Source organism: Theobroma cacao, chromosome 5, assembly GCF_000208745.1.
Source record: "Theobroma cacao cultivar B97-61/B2 chromosome 5, Criollo_cocoa_genome_V2, whole genome shotgun sequence".
Lineage (NCBI taxonomy): Eukaryota > Viridiplantae > Streptophyta > Magnoliopsida > Malvales > Malvaceae > Theobroma > Theobroma cacao.
This window is the reverse complement of record NC_030854.1, coordinates 1,291,938-1,313,471: the sequence shown is the minus strand read 5'-3', so window position 1 is coordinate 1,313,471 and position 21,534 is coordinate 1,291,938. Positions and strand designations below refer to the sequence as shown.

General features: G+C 37.7%; 5 protein-coding genes, 1 long non-coding RNA gene and 1 other non-coding gene across 8 annotated transcripts; 5 read left to right on the top strand and 2 right to left on the bottom strand.

The window, feature by feature from the left end:
- Positions 1,103-2,249, top strand: LOC18597662. Its single transcript, XM_007026812.2, has one exon. The coding sequence runs from the start codon at positions 1,457-1,459 to the stop codon at positions 1,976-1,978; it is 522 nt and encodes a 173-aa protein (XP_007026874.2). The 5' UTR covers positions 1,103-1,456; the 3' UTR covers positions 1,979-2,249.
- On the top strand, positions 2,505-5,366 carry LOC18597659 (probable proteasome inhibitor). Its single transcript, XM_018121955.1, has 9 exons — positions 2,505-2,850; positions 2,933-3,104; positions 3,223-3,372; positions 3,488-3,577; positions 4,423-4,500; positions 4,603-4,634; positions 4,716-4,779; positions 4,877-4,954; positions 5,068-5,366. Exons 1-9 carry the CDS (start codon positions 2,676-2,678, stop codon positions 5,138-5,140), a joined length of 912 nt encoding a protein of 303 aa, XP_017977444.1. The 5' UTR covers positions 2,505-2,675; the 3' UTR covers positions 5,141-5,366.
- Positions 5,494-5,575, top strand: TRNAS-AGA. The gene has a single exon. It is a non-coding gene; the product is annotated as a tRNA-Ser (tRNA).
- Positions 6,403-7,185, top strand: LOC108662304. The gene is made up of 2 exons (XR_001928204.1): positions 6,403-6,779; positions 6,881-7,185. It is a non-coding gene; the product is annotated as an uncharacterized LOC108662304 (long non-coding RNA).
- LOC108662307 lies at positions 10,000-13,601 on the top strand. 2 transcript variants are annotated; one of them, XM_018121985.1, is made up of 6 exons: positions 10,000-10,909; positions 11,528-11,618; positions 12,104-12,288; positions 12,450-12,510; positions 12,627-12,675; positions 13,287-13,601. In XM_018121985.1, exons 1-5 carry the CDS (start codon positions 10,787-10,789, stop codon positions 12,641-12,643), a joined length of 477 nt encoding a protein of 158 aa, XP_017977474.1. In that variant the 5' UTR covers positions 10,000-10,786; the 3' UTR covers positions 12,644-12,675; positions 13,287-13,601. The 2 variants fall into 2 exon arrangements, with proteins under 2 accessions (XP_017977474.1, XP_017977475.1); XM_018121986.1 differs by having other exon boundaries at positions 10,038-10,909; positions 12,113-12,288.
- On the bottom strand, positions 14,512-15,227 carry LOC108662308 (putative lipid-transfer protein DIR1). Its single transcript, XM_018121987.1, has 2 exons — positions 14,789-15,227; positions 14,512-14,683 (listed from the first exon to the last, which is right to left on the bottom strand). The coding sequence occupies exons 1-2, from the start codon at positions 15,135-15,137 to the stop codon at positions 14,667-14,669; spliced, it is 366 nt and encodes a 121-aa protein (XP_017977476.1). The 5' UTR covers positions 15,138-15,227; the 3' UTR covers positions 14,512-14,666.
- Positions 16,485-19,863, bottom strand: LOC18597658 (rop guanine nucleotide exchange factor 7). The gene is made up of 7 exons (XM_018122401.1): positions 18,988-19,863; positions 18,790-18,906; positions 18,469-18,623; positions 17,886-17,960; positions 17,516-17,806; positions 17,077-17,433; positions 16,485-16,982 (listed from the first exon to the last, which is right to left on the bottom strand). Exons 1-7 carry the CDS (start codon positions 19,577-19,579, stop codon positions 16,485-16,487), a joined length of 2,085 nt encoding a protein of 694 aa, XP_017977890.1. The 5' UTR covers positions 19,580-19,863.

The window sequence follows — 21,534 nt, the reverse complement described above, 5'->3', positions numbered from 1 at the left end:
TCAAATAACACTCTGCTCTGGGTTCTTCTCTCTCCAAGATGTTCCCATGCAAACAGCATCTGTATTATTTTATTCCCTTGTTTTGTTCTGTTAATTTAGTGAAATAAATAGCAGCATAAGCTTCCTATGCTAAAGTACCATGTGCTCCCTCGTTCTGTCTCAAGTTTTTGGAGCATCCTACCGCAAACTTAGATTACAAGTTCCTAGGTGAAATTAATGGTCATTGCTTTGTGAAGTGATTCCCTGCTACAACACTACCGACATATATGTTTATTCCTGTATCATTATATGCAACTCCCATATCATTGAATCAACCCCATTATTAGTTCTTGCATCTGTGAATAAGTGTAGTTGGTTGATTTGCATTAGACATGTTTGGGCAAAACTTGATGTGGTTTGTTGAAATGATTGCAATGATAATTGTCGACACTGGTAAATGTACGATTGTCTGCTGAAAAACCTCAAGCAGCAGGTCATGGAAATTTTGAATGTTTCCCCAGACAGGAGATGGTCTCTTGTAATTCTTCAAGTTTACATCATGTTGTTAGAACCATTTGTTTAAACCATTTTGCTCTAAATTTTATGTCCTTGACGGAGATTACTCCAGGACAAGTTATAAATGAAAGAAATGGGAATTTACAAAATGTTCCCTGTAATCAAAGACATCTTCAGGGGAATGCCCGAATCAACTTAATTAACGTACTGTTGTGCCAACATTCGAACAACATCTATCAGACATGTTTAAGTTGCATTGTCAATCTAAGACTTGCTGAGTTATCCTGTGGAGGAAACATCACCCTCGGTTTAATAAGCTAAATAACAGTGCAACGATCCAAAAGGTTAGATGGTATTCAAGATTAACCATGCTTGCTTTGGCTTAATTTGAAGAGTTATGCAATGCCAAGTCGCAATCTCCCACTTCCATAACTCCTTCTCTCCACCATGCAAGGCTGGAAGTTTCAGAGTATGAGTACCGATTTCCTTCTTGATACCCCAAATGCTGCCTTTCATCGGTTTTTCAGCAGCTTTTCCCTTTCAGATATCAGAAATTAGATCCATTCCCCCGCCCCCCCCCCCCCCCCCCCAAACCTTGTCACTATGATTAATTCAATCATACTGCTTAACAAACTTTTACAAATAAACATATTAGAGATCTTGCTCCCCTTGATTAAAGCCTTAGTTGTATTCTAATATCCTAATGCATGCACGTGTATGTTCCTCAATATCCCCTACTCAACAGACAACTCCATAAAAAGAGATGAAGAAAATCGTAATAAATTATGCTTGGAATCTAGCAATGGGAAACTTCCATCCGACCTCATGCATATGGGATTTGTTTATCAGCAAGCTCCTGTATATATATATACCCAAACCCCCCACAGGGCCACAACCAGACTCGATAAGATCATAAGACAGAAGCATCTTTAATAACCCATCATCCACTTTGATTCAAAAAATGGCACAGTGTTTTCTTCTTTGCTTGATCTTGGTAAATACTTTTGTGGCCGTGGCTAGTGAGAATGCTCAAACCATGCTCCGGTCTAGTTTAGCTGATGTCCAACATCCTCCAGCACCTGCTCCATACAACAATGAAAAACCAACCACAGCTGAAGCACCCACAGTAAGGAAACTTGGAAAGCACCAGCCCAAAGTCGTCAAGACCTTTGGCAGTGCACCAGCTTCTAGTCCATCCCAAGCTCCCCAACCAGAAAAGGACATGCACCGGATTGGAGAAAGCCCCTCCACAGGTCAAACTGCGGCTACCGTTGAACGAAACAATGGAACAAATGTGAGTGTCAAAGGGCAGACCATCCACCTACAAAAGCATCACCGTTCCGTGGACAAGTCTGTTGCCGGGGGTGGTGTGATCCTTGGAGGTCTTGCCACAACTTTCCTGGTGGCAGTTATCTGCTATATAAGAGCAACTGGAAGACACAAATCAGAGACTCATCAAAGTACTACTGAAACCACGAATTGAATTGTATGTATAGAAATAGATGGTATTTTAAATGCCGCCACCTGTTTAAAAATGTAAAGAAAATCAATTGCAAGTTATTTACATATGTGCAGAGAATCAACTTTATCTTTCACTGAAACTGGAGGCTGTTGGCTTCTTGCTGATCACAGGCGTGTATGACAAAGGGGCTTGCTCGCATTAGTTTCATCTGCTATTGAGTTTGTGATTAATCTAGTTGACCTAAGTTATAGTAAAAAGCTTAGATTAAAAGGGTAACTTCCAATATCGATTTACTACCAAGTTTGCCCAATCCTGATTGGAGAATCAAAATTTGCAGTGAAATTCTAAACAGAGCAGGAACTTAAACAGAGAAAGGCCATTACTGCCATTTAGTGCCAGCCCAAAGTCCAGTAACAATTATCCACAGAAAAAAAGGGTGAAAATTCCTGGTGAATGACAACTTGGGCTCGTGTCTGTAAGCTTTGGGCTGCGACTAAATCAAACAATGGGCCAACTCTTGGCCTCAGAGACATTAACAGAAGCCAGTGGAAGTTGAACTGTTTAATGTTCTTGCAGCATAAGTTAACTTTACCTTTTTAACAATCTGAAACCACGGACCACTGGGCTCTGATCAACCGCGAAACCTCCTATTTTTCTAGACTTCATCAAAAAGCTCTTAAGAAACCAGTAAATTACAATCCATCGAAAAGCTTCAAAGATGTCAAACGAGAAATCAGTAATGGCGGTGATTAGAGCAGCTAGACCTTCCTTTAGGAACGACCACGACAAAATCGCTTTCGCCGTTCACGCCTCTTTTCTTTCATCCGGTTTCGTCCTCACCGCCGCTGGCCCTCCCGCTTTAGCCGACAACGCTCTTTCCTCACCTTCTACTGGTAGTCCACTTTACCCTTTCTTTCTTGATTGTTGTTATTCGTCCACTTTCTGTCTGTAAGCTGAAACAGTGTCGGTGTTTAGATGAGGTCGGAATCGATAACTGGAACGAATTTGATGATCATTACGCGTTTGTATATACGAATCCCGAGAAAGGGTCGAAGAAAGTGTTGGTTAAATGTCTGGTAATGAATGGGAAATTGCTTGTTGATGCTTTCGCTGATGGCGGTTCTGAACCCGTTCATCTTGAAATCGAGTATTTGTCTTTTCCTTTTTCCTTTTCTTTATTTAGTTGAAATTGTCTCGAATTTGTTTAATGTTTTTGGTTTGAATTAATGGTATTGTGGCCTGTGGGGTTTGTTTGGTCATTGCAGCATTGATAACTATGTTGGGGAGAATGGGAGTGGAAATTTCTCTGCACAGTATAAGAATTTGGAGAAGATGGTGAGTAGTTTGGACAAAGAAGTTATATCCAAATTATACGGTAAATCTTCAAAATCAAGTTCATCGAGTGATCCTCCTAGGTAATTAAGCTAATTTTGGCTTAGCCATGTTACAAGGAGCTGCTAGCAGCGTTTCTAACTTTTGAATTCTCCTGAAATGCATAATTTTACATACTGTTTTCTTTGTGTTGTGTAGTCTAGAAACAGGTGAAGGATTGAGGCGTGATGTTAATGATCCTGGTGTTAGAATTAATGAACCTGCAGGCCCTCAACCCCATCCTTCAGGGTATCTCTTGCACTCTCCTTATCAAAATTGGTTTAATCCAGTTGATGGATAATTGTTTATAGCATCTGCATACTTCTTTTTTCTATAAGTAAGCTTTTATTTTATCCCAAGAAGTGGGAAAACCCTACTGTAAAAGTGAACAAATTGCTGAGCAATGAAATGCAAGACGAATTACAAAAAGCATCTGCATACTTCATTTCGGTCTTTCTTGATATTTTTCTATCTCTGCATGAACTGCAGTTTTCTACTTGATAACCTTACAAATATGAAACTTATGGTACATTTGTGATTGGTGCAACAAATCATAATCATGTATTGGTCTCTTATTTATTTGTCAAAACTTAATTACTGAGGTTAGACTTATGTTCATATAGGTAACCAAGGTGAGATAATGCATGACATCTGTTAACCAACTTGTAGTTTTAGGATTCTAGGAATTATGTGGTTTCTGGACAATGCTTACATAAATGTTAGATTTACCAATTTAGGCAAGGCTCAAAAGTAGCTTTCGTAATTTGGCTCAAGTCCTTTCTAGAACCAATTACTTGTGCATTATATTAGAACTCCAAATCAGTGATTGCTATGATAGTAACTGTTATATAACATTTTAAATAAGATTGAACATCTCTTATAAACCCTTCTGAATTTAAAAAGGTATTATGAGAGGAAAAGAAATGAAAAATGAAGGAGTTAAAATGCATACATTTAGTATGAGGGTAGATTTTTTTTTTTCAGTTCAATGAACTTTTCCACATGTATGGTTCTAATCACTTGTCCACATATCTCCATTATCTTCCTCCCAAATAGCTCATGCGCTCATCAAAATTATAAGGTTTGCTTTACAGGGTAGTTGTTCCTCCAATTTATCCTATGGGTGGTAGTGATCTGTTTCCTGGGCCTGGTGCTGGAATGTATCCTACCAGGTATATTCAGTCCCAAATCAGTGTTTTATCGGCCACTGTTTGTGGACTTGTTTGATCTAGATTTTGACTTGAGTGTGTTTTTATTTGTTAAATGGCTTTCAGGGGTGATTTTGGTGGTGGTGGCATGCTTCTAGGTTTGTAACATATGTCTTGTACTGTTGGTGAGTTGCATGCATAGTTCTGTGACTTAATTATATCTCATAATGTGGAAGCAGGACCAAATGATCCTCGTTGGTTTGGTGGAGTTGGTGGAGAGCCTGGTTTCCCTGGAGCACAACCGTGAGCTTCCTCTCTCTCTCTCAATCCATCTCTCTTTGTGTGTGTTCTGCTTGCATTATACTGGAGATTTTATTTTGGATTGGATTGTTTGAAACAGAGGTGTTCCTCCTGGTGCACGTTTTGATCCATATGGCCCCCCTGGTGTTCCTGGTTTTGAGCCTAATCGATTTGTCAGGTGCATCAAAACTTGACATTTCGCAATTACAGTTTGGACCCATGGGGTTGATTCTGATTCACTTATCATACCAGCAATATCGTGACACTTAATTGCCTTCTTTTCTCTTGCAGAAATCCGCGGAGACCTGGGGGTGGTACTCATCCTGACCTGGAGCATTTTGGAGGTGGTTCAGGTTTTATTTAGATGTGTCTGAAAGGTTTCGGTGTCCTTTTCTTCGCCCCCCCTTTTGAGCGGGTTTTCTGTTATGGTGATGGAGAAGGATCTAAAGATTGTACTAGACATAAGATGCAAGTTATCCAGCTGTATGAGGTTACTAATCTTGTGAATGTAAGGAACAACTATGTCATATGGACAAATTTATCAAGCAAAGAGTTTGATAAGTCAAATCTGAGCATTTGACTGATGCTAACAGAGTCAAAGTTTGAGAACCATTCATTATTAGAATTGCAGAGAAAGTAGGAAAGCAACAAGAAATCAAAGTCTAGCAATCAAATTTATTCCAGTGATCCCAAACATGGCCAATTTTATGGCATGCGGTGGGCGTGCCGGAGTGGTTATCGGGCATGACTAGAAATCATGTGGGCTCTGCCCGCGCAGGTTCGAATCCTGCCGCTCACGTTTTACTCAATTTTCATTCATCCAAAGCCTGCAGATCATCTTCTTTTTTTTTTAATCGTTTTTTACAGGGAGCTTATCCTGAACTTTGTTTCATGGAAGTTGCGCCATCATTACAAAATAGTCTTCCTCGTCATCATTCATTTTACAAAATAAACAAAGAAATGAATAAACAAATATCCACCAAACCATCTCACACTCATAGCCAAGTTCCCATCAAATCATTCATCAGTTGGGTACAATATAAGTAAGTGGTTGGAACTGTTCCAGGGCCATAAACTACCCAACCAAATCACAGGCATCCCTGGTCTCCCCTACCCAGTTTTCTTCATGCTCATCAAAGTTTCTTAAGAAAAGGATTCACTTGAAGTTCGTTCAGATTGCAGTAATGAAAGTTGATTTTTAATCGAAACCCAACTCGTTCAACTTTTTCATTAATCATCATAAACTTACGGTCAGTCAGGTCTTACTCTTCATCATGTTTGCACCAAATTTAGGGGCGAAAAGAGCTTGGCCCTCCATCAAATTTATTAGCGCAGACCCAAAGCTTAAAGTCTAGCCATAAAATAAAACAGAGGGCCAAAGATCACTCATAAATACGATGTGAAATTGTAGAACGTGGGAGACCCTCTGCTGCACAATTTTTTGATGAGCAGTATAAATCAGAGCCAAGCCGAGCATCCCATGTGTGCACTTTCATGTCTTGTCTAGTCGTACAAGTAGGGTAAGGTCGTGGATCCCACATTTGCCCACTGACTTAACACAGGAAGTTTCGACCCAGTTCTTTGCCTTTGTCCAGTTTCCCCACCTTCTCTCTCTTTCTTTAGAAACGTAAACAAGTTGGAAACGTGTGGCACGTCTCCTTAGTTTTGTTCTCTAGAAGCCCCCCTCTACTTTAAATCCGGGCACTTTAGTTCAAACAAAGAAATACAGCCACCTTTCTAGATTAACAAATACACGTGATGTGACCTGCTTCTATTAAATTAAACCCATCATTGAGTCTTGTTTTATTGCTTATGTTCAGTTCACCCCCTTCTGATTGCCTAGGAGACTACAGTGCTAAAAAATCCCTCACTCCAAAGACACAGGGAAATGGATAGATTCCAGCGCTTTCTGCTTCTGCTGTTGCTTGTAATCTCAGTTTCTGCATCTCAGGTGCCCCTGGCTTCAGAGGCAAGGCCACTATCCATCCTGCCTGATCAACAAAGTAAGAATCCGGTTCTATAGTTCCTGCAACTTTCAGTGATTGCTAATGCTTTCTCTGTCAGTCAGACTTACATATGGGGTTGTTCTTTATCTAATTTGCAGGTTACTCGAAGATTTTTGCTACTCTTGGTGTTGTCTGCAAGTGTTGCGATGGACCTGGAGGTGAATGCTCCACTACTTGGACCCAACCCTGCTCTCAGCTCAAGTGCCTGCCTTGGAAACTACATTAGAGTCTTTCCCAATTTTTGTTCTCTCTTTTCTTCCCCGTTTTGGGTTTTATGTACATGTATCTACATTAATAGATACCAAAATATTGGATCATGTTCACCCACTTTGTTGCTCACTTTGAGAGCTTAATTTCCAGTATCCGAATCATGCCCTGAAGCTAATTAAAGCTTCAAGCTTCAGAGCCTTTCCCTTCTGATTTCTGACAACAATCATTATGCTCTAGAACTTCACTTAGATTGTACTTCAAAGGTCCTTTTGAGCAACTTAGTTGTTCAAATAACTGGGTTCCAGCAAATACTGATCTATACGCGTAGTTGGCCACCAAGGCTGATGGCAAATTCCATCTAACAGCAAACCTTGGGTGGCTGACCTACACTCAATAATCTGAACAATTACAAATATCATTGACTTGGTAAGTCTTTGTGGGACGAAGCAAAGTCTATTCCCATGCATTGATTGGGTGATCAATAAGTCATAAAGGAAGCATTTGTTGATTATTTTCTCCATTTTTGCTATTAAATCAGTTCCTATCTAAGCTACTTATTATATACGGTGTAGAAAAAGAAGAAGAATAAAAAAAAAAGGGGTTTAGGTCATTGACTCCGTCAATGAAAATGTCTTTTATGAAAATAACAAAAGCAAAAGAATTGTAAAATTCTAGATTATATTATATTTCAGTGACTTTATTTTCTTGTTTCTTGGATTTATTTGGTAGTAATTATTATGTTCACATTCTATTTTTCCAAACTTTTTCTTCAATCAATAAAGTGTATTGCTAGGTTACAAGATATTTAAGATTCCTTTTAAGACTTGGGTATCTCGAAAGTTTGAGGAAATTGCCCGCAGTGATCAAATCAAAAAAACCAAAAATTCTCTTCTTGTTCCATATTCTTTTCATAATTATGTGTTGCGTGTCTAACAAATTTTTTATATTAATGTCACTTTTTTTCATTAAATTATTTGTTTGTACTATTTGGGTTTAAGGTTCAAGATTTAAAAATTAAGAGTTTTTTTTGGATAATATAAAACTAGATATGTGAAACAAAATTATGAAAAAAAAACATAAAGTGAAGTAGAAAATATTTTCAAGATAATAAGCTTCTTTCTTCTTTTTCACACGATAACAAAACAATTAATTGTAGCAAGTTTCTTTCTTCTTGTTCACACGACAATAAAAAAATATAGATAAATATTTTTTGGTTTTGAAAGAAAAAAAATTCGAATTTTACTATTTAAATCGAAAGTCATACATCAATTAATAAATTAAATATTTAAATATAGATAACTCAAGTTATTCCCTAAAAAAAATTTAAAAAAAAATTCAATTGTTGCCATGATTCCAAAACAAGGGAAATTGTGGATTTGAAGCCCTGACCAAAACCAGGCCTGCAGCCTGCCACCTCCAGGCTCCTGGCCTTAATACTCTTGGGCTTATCATCCTCTTCTGTCTTCTCCACCCGGAAGCAGCATATTGGGCCTGGACGAAGTTTCTTCTGTGATATAAAAAAGGTAAAACAAAAGACAAGAAATGGAGTGTAGACAAAGCGCACATGCAAGTCATCCTCCTCGTCGCCACTCGCCGAATTGGGACATCGTTGTCGTGCTCGTAACGTGTTCTGCTTTCCGTTTTTTCTTCTCTTTGTTCTTATCTGTGGGATAAGCATTTTCAGTTTTAGCTATAGCTTGCCCCTTTGTGCTCTTCTAGTGCTAGCTGTTGCACTTCCATCCACACGATTTCACCCATAATTTTTCCTTATCATCAGTTTAATCAATTTCAGGTTCCGATAAATCTTAATCAAAATGAATATCGAGATATTAACGAATATTTTATGATGGAATATCTTATCAAATAATAATATTTGAATTGAAGCATTTAAAAAAAAAAAGAATATCCTATTGTTCACAAAATCTTTCGAAATTTTTTTTATCGAAGGAAGATAATATAGTGTTGTATTTGGAAACAATAGCATTTAATGGTAAGAATCTTATCGTAATCAGCAAGAAATTTAATCAGCTAACAGGGTTGGATTTGTCAAAGATTGGTTTCCCTATTTTTGTTTCCGTTGACTAATTTGCTTATTTTATCTTTGCATTTAATGTGATGCTTATCCTTAACTCACTGCCATAATTTCATTACTAAATAAATGAAACTGACCATGATAACTCAAAAAGCGGTTTTCCCATTTGATTCCTATACTAATTTGATTGGAAATATAGCATGAATGGTATAATATGCAAGGTTATAAAAGAAAAATAAATAAATTAAACAAGATCTTCATAGAATTTTACCTTGACAACACTGTACCATTCAATGCCTTGAGAAACCTGTCAGATTCTAGGACGACGACACTCCATGTGGCTCAGGATTGGACACATGTAGACCATGCGGCGACCCACAGTGGCAAGAGTCGACACAACTCCCTCCCTGACCCCTCCTGCCCTTTTCCACTTGGAATTCCTGTTTGTCTCCTTCGGCTCCACCTTGTCCTCTCTTGCCATGTGGACCATTCCTCTTCATCACTAGGAAAAAATTTCTGAAATTCTATCATTGTTAATGTTAATCAATCTCACAAATGAGAAAACTTGCTTATCCAAAACATTGGGCCCCTGCCTCAGATTTGGACAATACCAACCGATTTCTCTATAGATATTTGTGTACTAGTTGTATTCGTTAAGATTAATTCGAAATCTTTATAACATATACTCTGTGTCTGACACTGTTTATCCCATCTCGAGTTCATGTAACATGGTCATTAGTTCCAAATAAGCAGTGGAAGTCCTGGAACCTGAGTGAACGAAGAAGACCCACCAGGGGCTGGGCCGACAGGATAAAGAGATAAGGTCATGAGGGGCAAAGGTCACCGATCAGGTCAGGTCTACTTCTATCTTGGCCCTGTGCCTGGATCAGGAAAGTAGCCAAACTAGAAAACTAGTTAAAGCAAGAGCAGGAGAAGTCAAAATTGAATTCAACAGGGAGAAAGGTCCTTTTGCTCTTTTTTACCAGGAACTAGTTGTCACGAGATCATCTTTTTCTCAACTCATAAGGTTTTAGAACCTTATCTATCCTATACGAGATTGAAACTCGAGCCAGGGACTTTGGAAAGGAAAAGGAGCGAGGGGTGGGGGAATTGTTATTATCCACTAGGGTGCTCGTGGCAGTAACAGGTCGGGACTTGGATCCAGGACCCACGTACACAGTGATTGCACCAGGTGGCATATATCTGTCTGCCTGTCAACAAAGTAAAAGGACCGAGAAAACAGAAACAGAAACATAAGGCTGTAAGGTGACAGGTCGGCGGCGACAAATAGGAAGAAACAGCGGACACTCTCTCTGGGTCATCAAAACCATAGGAGAGTTGCTTATTTTTTATGATTTTCGTTTTCTTTTCTTTCTTTTAACTCGACCCGAAAAGTCATTGGCTTATTTTAGTATAAATTGGTAAGAGAGGAGGACGGTTTCGTTTCTCTCTACAACTAAATAAAAACTACTACAAACAAAGCGCAATCTTCACGTGTCTTTCTTCTTCTTCTTTTTTTCTTATCTCTTTCTGTTGCGTACTGTTTTGTTCTCCTCCTTCCTTCCTTGTTTTCCTTTCCTTTTTTTTTCTTTCTTTCCTTCTATAGTTCTCTTCTTTATCTTTCCGTTTTGTTTCTTTCTTTTCTCTCTTGACGGTGCTTCTTTCAATCTACATAACTATATAAACGTATCTCACTTGGGGACTAAGCAAAGATTAATATAAAGATTGATAAGACACAAAGGATAAGTCTTTTGCTGAGAGAATGGAAGGAAGCAAAGCAGTGGGGTCGTCTTCTTCTTCTTTTACTTCAGAGCTCTTTGGTTCGAAAGAGTCACCTTCATCTTCCACAGGGATTTTCAGGTCTATATTTGCTCCTCCATCGAAGGTATTATTGTCATGTTCAATGAAATCTTTTCTTTTAGCCTATTGGGGTTTGAATTCTCTTTCTTTTCTTTGGTATTCAATATTTTTGTTAATGGGGTTTTTGGTTTATGTCCCATGGAGTTCCAAAGGTTGAATCTTTTTTTGTTATTCAATTCTAATTTAGTATTTTGAGACTATTGCTTTTTAGTTTTTTCTTTCTGAATAGGAAATTTTCTTTTGTTGAGCGTTACGAGATTGATTAAAGGATTGATGAGACCAAAGGATTTGAAGTGTTTTTGGCAAATCTTAAAAGTGAGGTTGTCTCGGGCAGTGAAAGGTGAAAATAAGACTGCCAATGAGAGCTGATATAAACGTGATTGATGCTTAAAACGCTTAAGACTTGACATTGTTTCTTGTTATTTGGTATTTTCCCCCCATAGTTTCTTCCTTTTCAAATGTACTTACTTGATATGGTATTTGCCCTGTTCTCTCATAAGTAAATATCTGCATGGCATGCCAGTTCTCTTTTAAGGCCGATTGTCTCGTTGTGCTTTTCTTTTGTCTCAATCTTTTAATAGTCTGGTAAGCTTTCTAGTTTAATTATGCAAGTTTTAAATTCTCCTGTCTGGTGTTGGTTCAGGTGTTAGGAAGGGAGTCTCTGCGTCCTGATTTGATGGCTAAAAGGCAGGATTCTCCGAATGAGGCCGGGAACACAAAGCCTGGAGCCCCAGGTTTGTGCATCAGTTCTAGCTTTTACATGGTTTTATTTTAAATCATACTGATCTTTAATGTTTTCTATATGTAAGACAAGATTTTGAGTCTAGTATTACTAACGTAAAAAAAAAGGATTGGTTTTTCCTTTTTGCTGAAATTCCCTCTCTTGTCTATGGTGATTGAATTGACAGTATTTGGTAAAAATCATAAAGTTAAACGTTCTCATGGTTATGATCACCTCTAGTTTTATTTGTTGAATAGCAAATTTACTGATTTATCTGTATCATTCTTGTGATTTATACGATTGAATTGAAGCAGCTGCTCCCAATTACTTATAGCTCAACATTATATCTCATTTCTACCCTTTTTTTATCAGATTTAAGCAAAAGTTCTTCACACAGAGAGAGAGAGAATGATGCTGTCTTTGCTTGTTTATTTATCTCTGATTCTGATTCTCTAGGTAGTTCTTGAATTCCTGAAAACTCTATCTAAATCAACCCAGTCTTGGCAGGTAATTTTTCTAAAGAACTTGAAGCTGAAAATCAGAGCATGGCAAATAGAGACATGAGTTCCATTTATCAGGAGCAAAGAGTACAACCATGTCATCTATGTTCATCAATCTACTATGGTGGCCAAGATGTATACTCACATCCCCAGAGTAACCAGGGCTCTGGATTAAACTCTGTGGTGAGCACAGCAAGTTTTCCTATAGGCATGAAATATCTAGTGACTGGAAGAACATTTTGAGCATTTTTTTTTTGCACACAAATCTGGAATATATTCAAGTTTTTTAGTTTGATCAGTATTTTTGTTTAGGCATCTGCTAACATGTTTTCATAACTTTCTAGTCCAAGAAGGATGGTGGTGAAGATGATTCAGGGAGTGCATCAAGAGGAAACTGGTGGCAAGGTATGACAGTATGACTGTCTGATGTGCTATAAGCCTATAGTAATGAGGAGCATAGCGGATAACTTTTTAACTGTAAGGTTGAAATCTTTGTTAATTGTACATTTCCTTTTTTGCAGGGTCTCTCTATTACTAAAAGTTCACTTGCTAATCAGCATACTTATTAAGGTACCTTTAGTCAGATGTTCACTGGAATTATATGGATCTTCTTCTTGGTTCTGCATTAAATCTGTTATTCTTTGCTAATAATAACTTAATTGCCAAGATCTTTAAGATCTGAACAAAACCTTCACAAGTTCTCTTTGAGTATCAGTCGCCCGGAGTGTTAGACCTAGCTTGGATTTATCTTCCATTACTACTAGTGAACTGATCTTTAACGGTATTTTGTCACCTTGGTCCAGTTTGAAGTTTTTTGGCCAATTACTTGATTGCTAGAATCAAATTTTCAGATATACCTGTAAAAGTAAAGTAATTTAGGGTCTAAAACTCTGTTTCTAGATGATCAAATAATATAGTTTTGTCGTGAATTCTATGATCTAACCAATGCAATGAATGGACTCCATGCTCAAGCTGCTTTCCTTTTTTTATTTTTCTTATGTTTGATCAATCAATTAATATCCCATCCTACGACTCTCCTTCTCTCTTTCACCCCTACAAGAAGCCAAGATACACGGGCAAAAAACAGAAAATAAGTATAAGTGGCGTGTGAGTTACTTATGTATGACTCATGATATCCCCTTTTTATCTTTGCATCGTTTTCTTGACTTTATCCTTAACAGGTACATAGGAAGATACATAGCAGTTTAATCTATCTCTTGTTATGTGGGAGGTAGTTATAGTAGTCAGACGCTGCAGACAGCTGGCCGTTATTTGTTTCTCCAGCCAAGCAAATATAGTTATGTGGTCTCCCTTCTTCACTGTAAAAGGATGTGATGAGACTTGCTCTTTTTTTCTGTAAAGGATATCTGCTTAAGTGACTTTGATATATTATGATGAATTACAAACTTCTGCTAGACTATCTGTTATTGATGGCTGAACTGTGCTTTATGTCATCATTTTGCCTATAACAAGAGGATTGAATTTGATTATTATGAGATTTTTGGTTGCTGTTTTACCTAATTTTGAATTTGGAAGAAAACTTGTGACTATGGGATGCTTCATGATAAAGTAAAAGCTTCCTCCATGTCTCTTTTCCCTCTTATTGAATGTTAATCACTTTGTTGGATAATGATTATCTTGTCTCTTGTCCGTGACATGGAACTCCCATGAAAGGAAGATTTAAGGAAAAATTTTCCTCTGCTTAGATTAGCTGCTTTTGTCTCTTGATTTGCAATGCCAAGAACATAAAATAAAACCAAGTTTTCACCAGGAGGTTTGAATGATTATTTGTTTAATACCAAATTGGAAAACTCTAACCTTTATGTAGCTATAAATAGGTCAAAAAAATGAATCTGACAGAACATATTCGTTTTGTCCTTGTCAAGTTTTCTTTGTCCTTTGAGATACCTGAAAGCTCCTCTTTGCCAGCTCATGACCAAGATTGCCTAAAAGGATGCCACGAACCATAAACAGTTAAAGCAACCTTCAATTGGGTGTGGCCCAGCTACCACAATTATCTTGCAAAAATTCCACAGTTTTGTCTCCGAACTGTCCTGTCTATTCCCTATCTGACCCGAAAAGATGTCTACTCTTTAGTCTAGGTTATTCCCTTCCAAAATTGCGACCCACAGATTAAGGCAGCCTCTATCCTATCAGTTGGTGGGACAAATGCTTTAAAATGGTCGTTTAAGAAAGTTCTGGTCGTTAAAGAAGACTTACATTGGGTCAGGACAAATATTCTGCAACCACATGTTTATCAAAGTTTATTAGGATTTTTGATGATTCTGATGTTTCATGATCAATGCCCGTCTCCAATGGCAAACTAATCATGCCTTTGGAATCAGTTTTGTTGCTTCTCTGTTGGTTTCTGAACTGAGATTCAAAGGGTAATGCAAGCAAAAGCTAATAAAAAAGAAGAAAATTTCAATTCGTATTATTGTTTAAGGTAGATATAAACAAGCTGCAAGCATTTATTCGTACAGAGGGCAAGCTTAAGCTACATAGTCACCACTAGAACAAGTGAGCTCCAGCAAGCAGTCTTGAGTCCACAAATTTTCCCTTCAAGGAAGTGTATATGCTGCAAAACAAGCAGTTATGATATATGCTAGGATAGAAGCGATGATGTTAATGGGAAAAGAACAAAATTTTAAAGCAAAGATGGAGTAATGAAATCATGACTTACGTCCACACTTGTAACCGACTGGACGGTTTGCTATGTTGCAGCGTTTTGGGATTGTTATGGCAATCTCAGGCTTGATTCCGGATGCTTTAGCAGTGTTAGAGAGCATAACGGCACAGAGACAGCTTGGGCTTTGGCCTATTTTCCTCACCTGGTCGCAGCAACTGGCCGAGACAGCAGCGTTCTGGTCTTGTGCTGCTTCAGCACAGGGGGCTAGCTTCAATGCCTCGTTATCAGGAGATGATTTCCCACATTCCCCTGCTGCATCAACCCTTTCTAGCCCCACAATGCTGACAAGCACAATCAATCCCAGAAGACAGACCAATTTCAATGCAGCTGCCATTTCTCTCATCTCACCAATGCAACAATCCTTCTTGCAGCAAACCCCTCGTCTGAGTGGGTTTTTATACTATAACTTTGAGCTAAAAAAGAATTGCACCTCCAGCCCACTAATGGTAATGGAGCTGGCACTAGGAAGAAGAGAATTTTATTATTGTGGCACTTTGCTTTAAGAAAAATGTGCGAGCGTTATCAAGTTCTTGTTAAGTCCAATCAAAGTTAGGTGCATGCAGTAAAATCATCGTATCCCTTTGTGTAGTTCCGACATCTGTAATCATCTCAACAACAGTGCACAACCTCGAAGAGCACACCATTTAGCCACTTCAGGGCGCTATTTTCTGGAACTGCATTGCCAACTACAACGGAACAGAGTTCTTGTGTCCAATCAAACTGCCTTTTTGTGGGAAACGTGTAATCAGCTTACAAGCAATCAACTACCCCATCTTTGTTGGTTACTAGGAAGGCGTATCTGCTGATACACCCCATCAAGCAAATTGGGGGATTTCAATCCTATCAATATCAACATTGGTTAATCTTTATTTATCCTTATTTTGATTGAAAAGTACTTGTTGGGTGTCATTTAATAATAGATGAGCATTGCAAGCAAAAAAACACATTTGTGAAAGCTGTTGCTATATGTCTCAATTGTTATCATGGTAATTTTACATAGAAGGTTATTGACGAAGAACTTGAAAAGTTACTAAATAGTTGAGGGAGGTTATTGGTTTTGTATAGAGGAGAGGTTACTAAAAATGCCATACAAGTATATGATATTTCAGTGGTTCAAAGCCCCCTGGCTGTCCAGATTGTTCATAGCAGTGGGTTTGGGTGTTTCTATTTTCCTTTCTTCTGTCATCCTGCAACTAGGAGATTTACCTGCATGCAGAAACCTCAAAGGTACCCGGGGGCCTTGGGGCTCATTTGAACGATGAGAAACTAGAAAAATAATCTGTAAGACGAACCCCTTGAGCCCAAGAACACCCCCAAGTCTGCTAAATATTAAGATGAATGGGCTTTTGAGCAAATGTAGTTTTTAAAAGTAGTAGATGAACTAGACATTGATATCCAAGTTGAAGTGTCTTTCTGAAGTTTGCATAGAGAAGTAAACAGGGATTTGGTGTTTCTATCCTACTTTTTATCCGCAAAGTGTTCTGCCAGGAACATCTTTGAGACAGTAAATGATGCCCTGAGAAGTATGAATTACTCAACTCATTATCATTATAGACATCTGGTTGCAATACAATTTGAATGATAGGGTGAATGTTCGCCATTCTCAAGCACCTTCCTATCTCTACCCAAAAGTAAAAGTTAAAAAAAAGAGTCAGCTGAATAACAGGAAATTGGTTCATGATTTGCAACATCAGGGCTCTTTCTGTGGAACTGGCTCCTCTTTTGCTAGGCCGACCGCCTCCTTTAGACATTTTTCAAAAGGTACTGGTGTTTCTTGAGCTATGTCTGAACCTGATTCTGTTCCTTCATTTGAATTACTGCATTCCTTCCCTCTTACATCAATACTAAGATAATCTGTCAAGACTTTTTTCACACCTATCCCACGCTGTTGAAATTTGCTGCTTGTGAGATACGGCGATCTTTCTCCCTTCGCAGGGCTAACTAGCTGTGCTGGTGAAAAGTTTGGGGTGGTAAATGCTGTTCTATAAGGAGTGCTTGAGAAGGGCACAGAGTATGGAATTGAAAGACTCTTCTGACCGATTACACCAACTCTGGTCAATGAAGAGAATTGATCTGAATGCTTGGTCAAGTCATCAACGTAGAGCAGATCATCAATACGTGCCACAATGTTAAATGCCAGGCTCTCCAAAACTCTCGAATAGCTTTCCAAAATGGATTTCCCAACATCCTAAATAACATCGTAATTTTCATTTATTAGCAGGATTTTTGTAATTAAAGGCATTTTTAATAACCACTCTCAAATTGGAATATGTGACACAAACCTTGTTGTACTGAATTTTGCTCATATCTAATGTGGTCTGGGGAAGACCAGGGAACCGCTGCTTCAAGCAAAGCAAGAGACTTTCTGCGCGATCTGCAAGTATTTCTCTCTTTTCAGCATCAACCATTAGGTCCTTGACCATTTCCCATGATGACTTTGAACTGGAGCGGGTTGTGTTGTTGACAGGTTTGGAGTTGGTCTTTTTGCGCCATAAATATATTGAAGCCTCCACTCGGTTGGCAATCTCTATAGCTTGATGCTCAGAGGACAAATCGAGGCAATCAAGAAGACATTCAGGTGTGAACAGATCCGATGAAATATATCGATAAATGAGATCTCCCAAGCTTGCTCGGCCATTCTGATATAAATTTGTGGCAAATATTTAATGACCAACACTTTCTAGAACATATAACGCCAAATATACATTTACGTTCTTTTACCTTGGGAAGGGATTCTAAATATGATTCAGGAACTTCCATGTCAGCTAGAGTAATACTGTTGATAGCCATGGCAGCTTTTAGGATCTGGTTTGTGCAGTCACGTTTATGCTGCAACTGCTTTCTTGAATTTTCATGAAGGCCTCCTGGAGGCACTCGAGGCACAGGAAGCCACCATTTTTCTTCTTGGCGCTGAAGGGCTTTTCTGAAAGACGTAGATCCATCTGCCTCTGGGGCTAGAATCCCTTGGTCAACATACCAGAACTCTGTATCGACAAAACTATCTAATATCTCCTGCAAAAATGATGTGATATTCAGAATAAACTTCTTAACGGAATCATTCCACATCCTAATAAGAGTTGCTGGATCTTACAAGAAGCATGTTGTCCAATTTTCTTAAAGCTGGAAGATTAATGTAAAGATCCGATCGGGGCCTGCAAGTCATGACCTGAAATCACAGCAACGAACCATGGAATTGTTTAAATAACATATTGATAATTTTACACCATGCACCGGTAAAACTTATCTTTTAGCAGTTCTTTTTTCCTCATGATTAAATAAGTGTGCTTAGGGAATAGTCCACCATTAAAGGCATTTGAATTGCTTCAGAAACTACACATGGCATTGTAAACCACAAATCCACCACTTAGGTAGAACTTGTTCACTAAAATTCAAAAACTGCTGATGTCACTTTTCAGAACCTGGGTTGTTTTCCATCCTGCACAGTAGTTACTGACTTTGCTAATTTCTGGAATACACTTTTGATAAAACTAGTCAAGCAATTTTATTTATATCTGGACATTCAAATGCAGCTTTGAAATGTGATCGTATTTGCAATGGATTTCTAGATTTTGGTAAGAGAAAATGATTCTAGCACCTTGTATTGGCTGGCAATTCAAGGATGCTTCAGAGATTAATGGTCAATTTGAAAGGGGGAAAAGTTTAGATAGCTTTACCTCAAGCTTGCTTCCATCTGGGAACGTCTGCCACGAGGGTATCAACTCAACAATGTGATCACTGACAGAAAGAAGCCATTCCATCTCTCTTCGCCACATTGCTTTCTTCTCAACTGGTAGTGGTTCTAACCTCCATATTTGCCCAAATAAGGTTGCTGCAAAATTAAGGCAGTGAAGGAGAAGTAACCATCAAACAAAAAGCCAATACCAAATTAACCAACAAAAATTAGAAACAAATGCTCACATTGACAAATCAAATTGATAAAAACTATCTTAGAAAAAAAATTAAAAAAAAGAAACAAAAAAAGATTGTTAACATACCACAAAGATTGGTGATGGCATTTGAAATAGCCAAGGCTGTGCAAACACCATTTCCACACCCTGACATATCTTCTCCAAGCAGCAATTTTGCAAATCTTTCCTTCATCAACTCAATCTCTATAACCCCATTAAACAAACAAGTTAACAAACTAATTCAAGCAAGGGAAATATACTCAGAGACATATAGTCAATAAATACCTGAAACTGTGGAGCCTTGCTTCTCTAATTTCCTATCATCCGAAGGGGGTTTCTTTCCATCTTCACTACAATTACTACTGCTACAGTCTTCTGTCTCAGCATTTTTCTGTACTGGCCAACCCAATAAAGGCGGTGAAGCCGACTCCTCCTCAGAACTACTGTGACTGTGTTCCTCCTCATGCCCTGTTGTTTCCGTTGTCAAAAAATCAGAACTTGAACTACTTTCACGACCCTTGTCTTCAAGCAACTTGGCAAATGTCCCCATTTGAACCCCATTTTCATTAAAGCTTTCATTTTTATCTTCAAATCCCTCGCTTTTCTCAACCAAACCCTCCATCTCAGCTTTCTCTTCTTCAAAAAAACCAGGCGAAGCACAAAAAACAGAGTTGTTAACAATCATGCCACTATACTCTAACCTCTTCAAGCAACACCCATTTGACTCTAAACCCCTGTAGCACAAGCTTCTAACAGATTTCAAAACCCAAAAGCTTTTAGCTTTTAACTCTGGTACAGGCAAACAAAGCTTGAACTGGTAATGCTGTTGTTGGGTGGAGTCTACTTGCTTTTGGTGGGTGAAAGCTCCGTCATCCATAAGGTTGCAACCATGTCTACTTCAGTGGGGCAAGCAAAATGGAAGTAAAAACAACAACAAAAAGTAGAAACAAATTGGGTGTGGGTTTTTTATCTTCTCTCTCTGTGAGAGAAAAAGTGAGAAGCTTTGGCTTCTTTATAAGTGTGGAGTAAAGCTGGCTATGATTACTGAGGCTTGCTCAAACACATGATTGAGAGAGCCTTTCACCTCTTGAAACTATTTAAGACCACCCCAGTTTTTCCCTCCCCCTGTTTCCTTCTTTCATATATTTAATCTGCTGCAATTCTAGTGTTTTAAAGCAGACAGATAAAAGGGTGAATAATCAATCTCTAGGCTTTTGTTTGAATGATAAAGCAAGGTTAATGGGGAGTCGTGTAGGCGACGGATCTATCCATATAATGCCAAACCCTTCTTATTAAAGTCTTAATCCTTCATTGTGTTTCTTAACTTCCTAAGTCACGCTAGGCTTTTAGCTTTCAAATTTTGCTTCATTGCCAGTTCTTTCAAGTTACTTAACCCCTTTTGTCATTTCGTATTTAAAATTAAAAATCAGTTAAATATCCATTAATTTTGAGAAACCCGATTCAAATTTATTTACTTATATTTTATCTAAATCGATAGTATTTGAACTTAATTATAAATATTTGTAAAAAATTTGAGTTTAGAATAAAATTTTAATTTAAAATTAATTTTAAAATAATTAATGAACTTTAATAAATATTGCATTAATTGTAAGTAATCTACATTAATTATATTATTATTATTATTTTTTGAATAAAGGAAGGAAGGTAACTTTTATGATGGCCACGCTCCACTTTGGTCTGTGACTCATGCAAATCCTCTTGGCATTCGAAATGTGAAAAATTGGAATCTTCTTTTCCAAACTCAAAAATCAAACCTTGTCAAATCTTCTTTTCCAATGGTCAAAAAAACTATGTGAATTGTAGTAAAAGAAACTCCAACAGAGTTAACTTTTTTGGGTTTTATTTGAATTAAATGTGAATTATAAATATTATTTTAATTTTATTATATATATATAATTTCATAATATACAAGCAATAGAAAAGAATTATCTTTTTAAAAAAATAATTGAAAATTTCTAGGAAAAAATGGTCGGCTCATGGCAACCACATTGTGAATTTGTGAAGAACACAAGGGATAAGGGAAAGGGATGTTTTGTCTCTTGGGCAACATTCAAAATCGAATACGAAGAAAGGCAAGCAATTGTTAGTATCCGATTCGATTATATAAAATTTAAATACTTTTTTTTTTTAGTTTAAAATGAGTCTGAATATAAATTTTATTTTTAATAAATAAAATATTAATCAATGATTAATTTTTGTCTTATTATCATTTTCTACGATGAATTCAACCTCTTTGTATAACAATTTTAGGCACATTTCTATGTTTGATGGGCATGAAAGCAACAGACAAATCAAAGCATTTTTCTTATTAACTAACAATGAAAGTGATTGGGAAAATGACATTGGAGTTGAAGTGAAGATCTCATAATTGACCAATAATCCCACTTTGGTCCTAACTTTCCTTGCAAGGCTTTGGGTCTCTTTTGGCCATAATGCGGTTGTTCCAACTGAAGGATTTTGCTTTGCTTTGGATAGGCTCCCCCCAACAGCTGATACCAAATGTATTTTTGAAACCCACTTAGAGGGAAAAACACACACACAAAAGGACTTCATCCCCAACCCTTTGAGGGGGGGAATAAGCACTTTCTTTTTTCTTTCTTTTTGTTCAAGGATTTTCTTTTGCATTGTGGCTCCAAAACCCAAATTTTTTTGAATGGGAAGAAACCCATTTAAGAAAGGAAGCCTAAATTGGTTGTGTTGAGCTTTGAATATGTTTATTTATTGGTTGTGTTAAGCTTTGAATATGAAAGGTGACATACTCATTTACATGAAACAAGTGAATCATAAATGTTTGGAACCCAATTTCTCTTT

Coding starts and splice junctions, on each gene's coding strand:
- LOC108662307 (XM_018121985.1), top strand. CDS start 10,787: ATGGAAGGAAGCAAAGCAGTGGGGTCGTCTTCTTCTTCTTTTACTTCA. Junction 10,910..11,527: donor TATTTGCTCCTCCATCGAAG/GTATTATTGTCA, acceptor GTGTTGGTTCAG/GTGTTAGGAAGGGAGTCTCT. Junction 12,289..12,449: donor GCTCTGGATTAAACTCTGTG/GTGAGCACAGCA, acceptor ATAACTTTCTAG/TCCAAGAAGGATGGTGGTGA.
- LOC18597662 (XM_007026812.2), top strand. CDS start 1,457: ATGGCACAGTGTTTTCTTCTTTGCTTGATCTTGGTAAATACTTTTGTG.
- LOC18597659 (XM_018121955.1), top strand. CDS start 2,676: ATGTCAAACGAGAAATCAGTAATGGCGGTGATTAGAGCAGCTAGACCT. Junction 3,373..3,487: donor TCATCGAGTGATCCTCCTAG/GTAATTAAGCTA, acceptor TGTGTTGTGTAG/TCTAGAAACAGGTGAAGGAT. Junction 4,501..4,602: donor GCTGGAATGTATCCTACCAG/GTATATTCAGTC, acceptor AATGGCTTTCAG/GGGTGATTTTGGTGGTGGTG.
- LOC108662308 (XM_018121987.1), bottom strand. CDS start 15,137: ATGAGAGAAATGGCAGCTGCATTGAAATTGGTCTGTCTTCTGGGATTG.
- LOC18597658 (XM_018122401.1), bottom strand. CDS start 19,579: ATGGATGACGGAGCTTTCACCCACCAAAAGCAAGTAGACTCCACCCAA. Junction 18,907..18,987: donor GCAAGGCTCCACAGTTTCAG/GTATTTATTGAC, acceptor ATGGGGTTATAG/AGATTGAGTTGATGAAGGAA. Junction 17,434..17,515: donor ATTTAGAATCCCTTCCCAAG/GTAAAAGAACGT, acceptor AATTTATATCAG/AATGGCCGAGCAAGCTTGGG.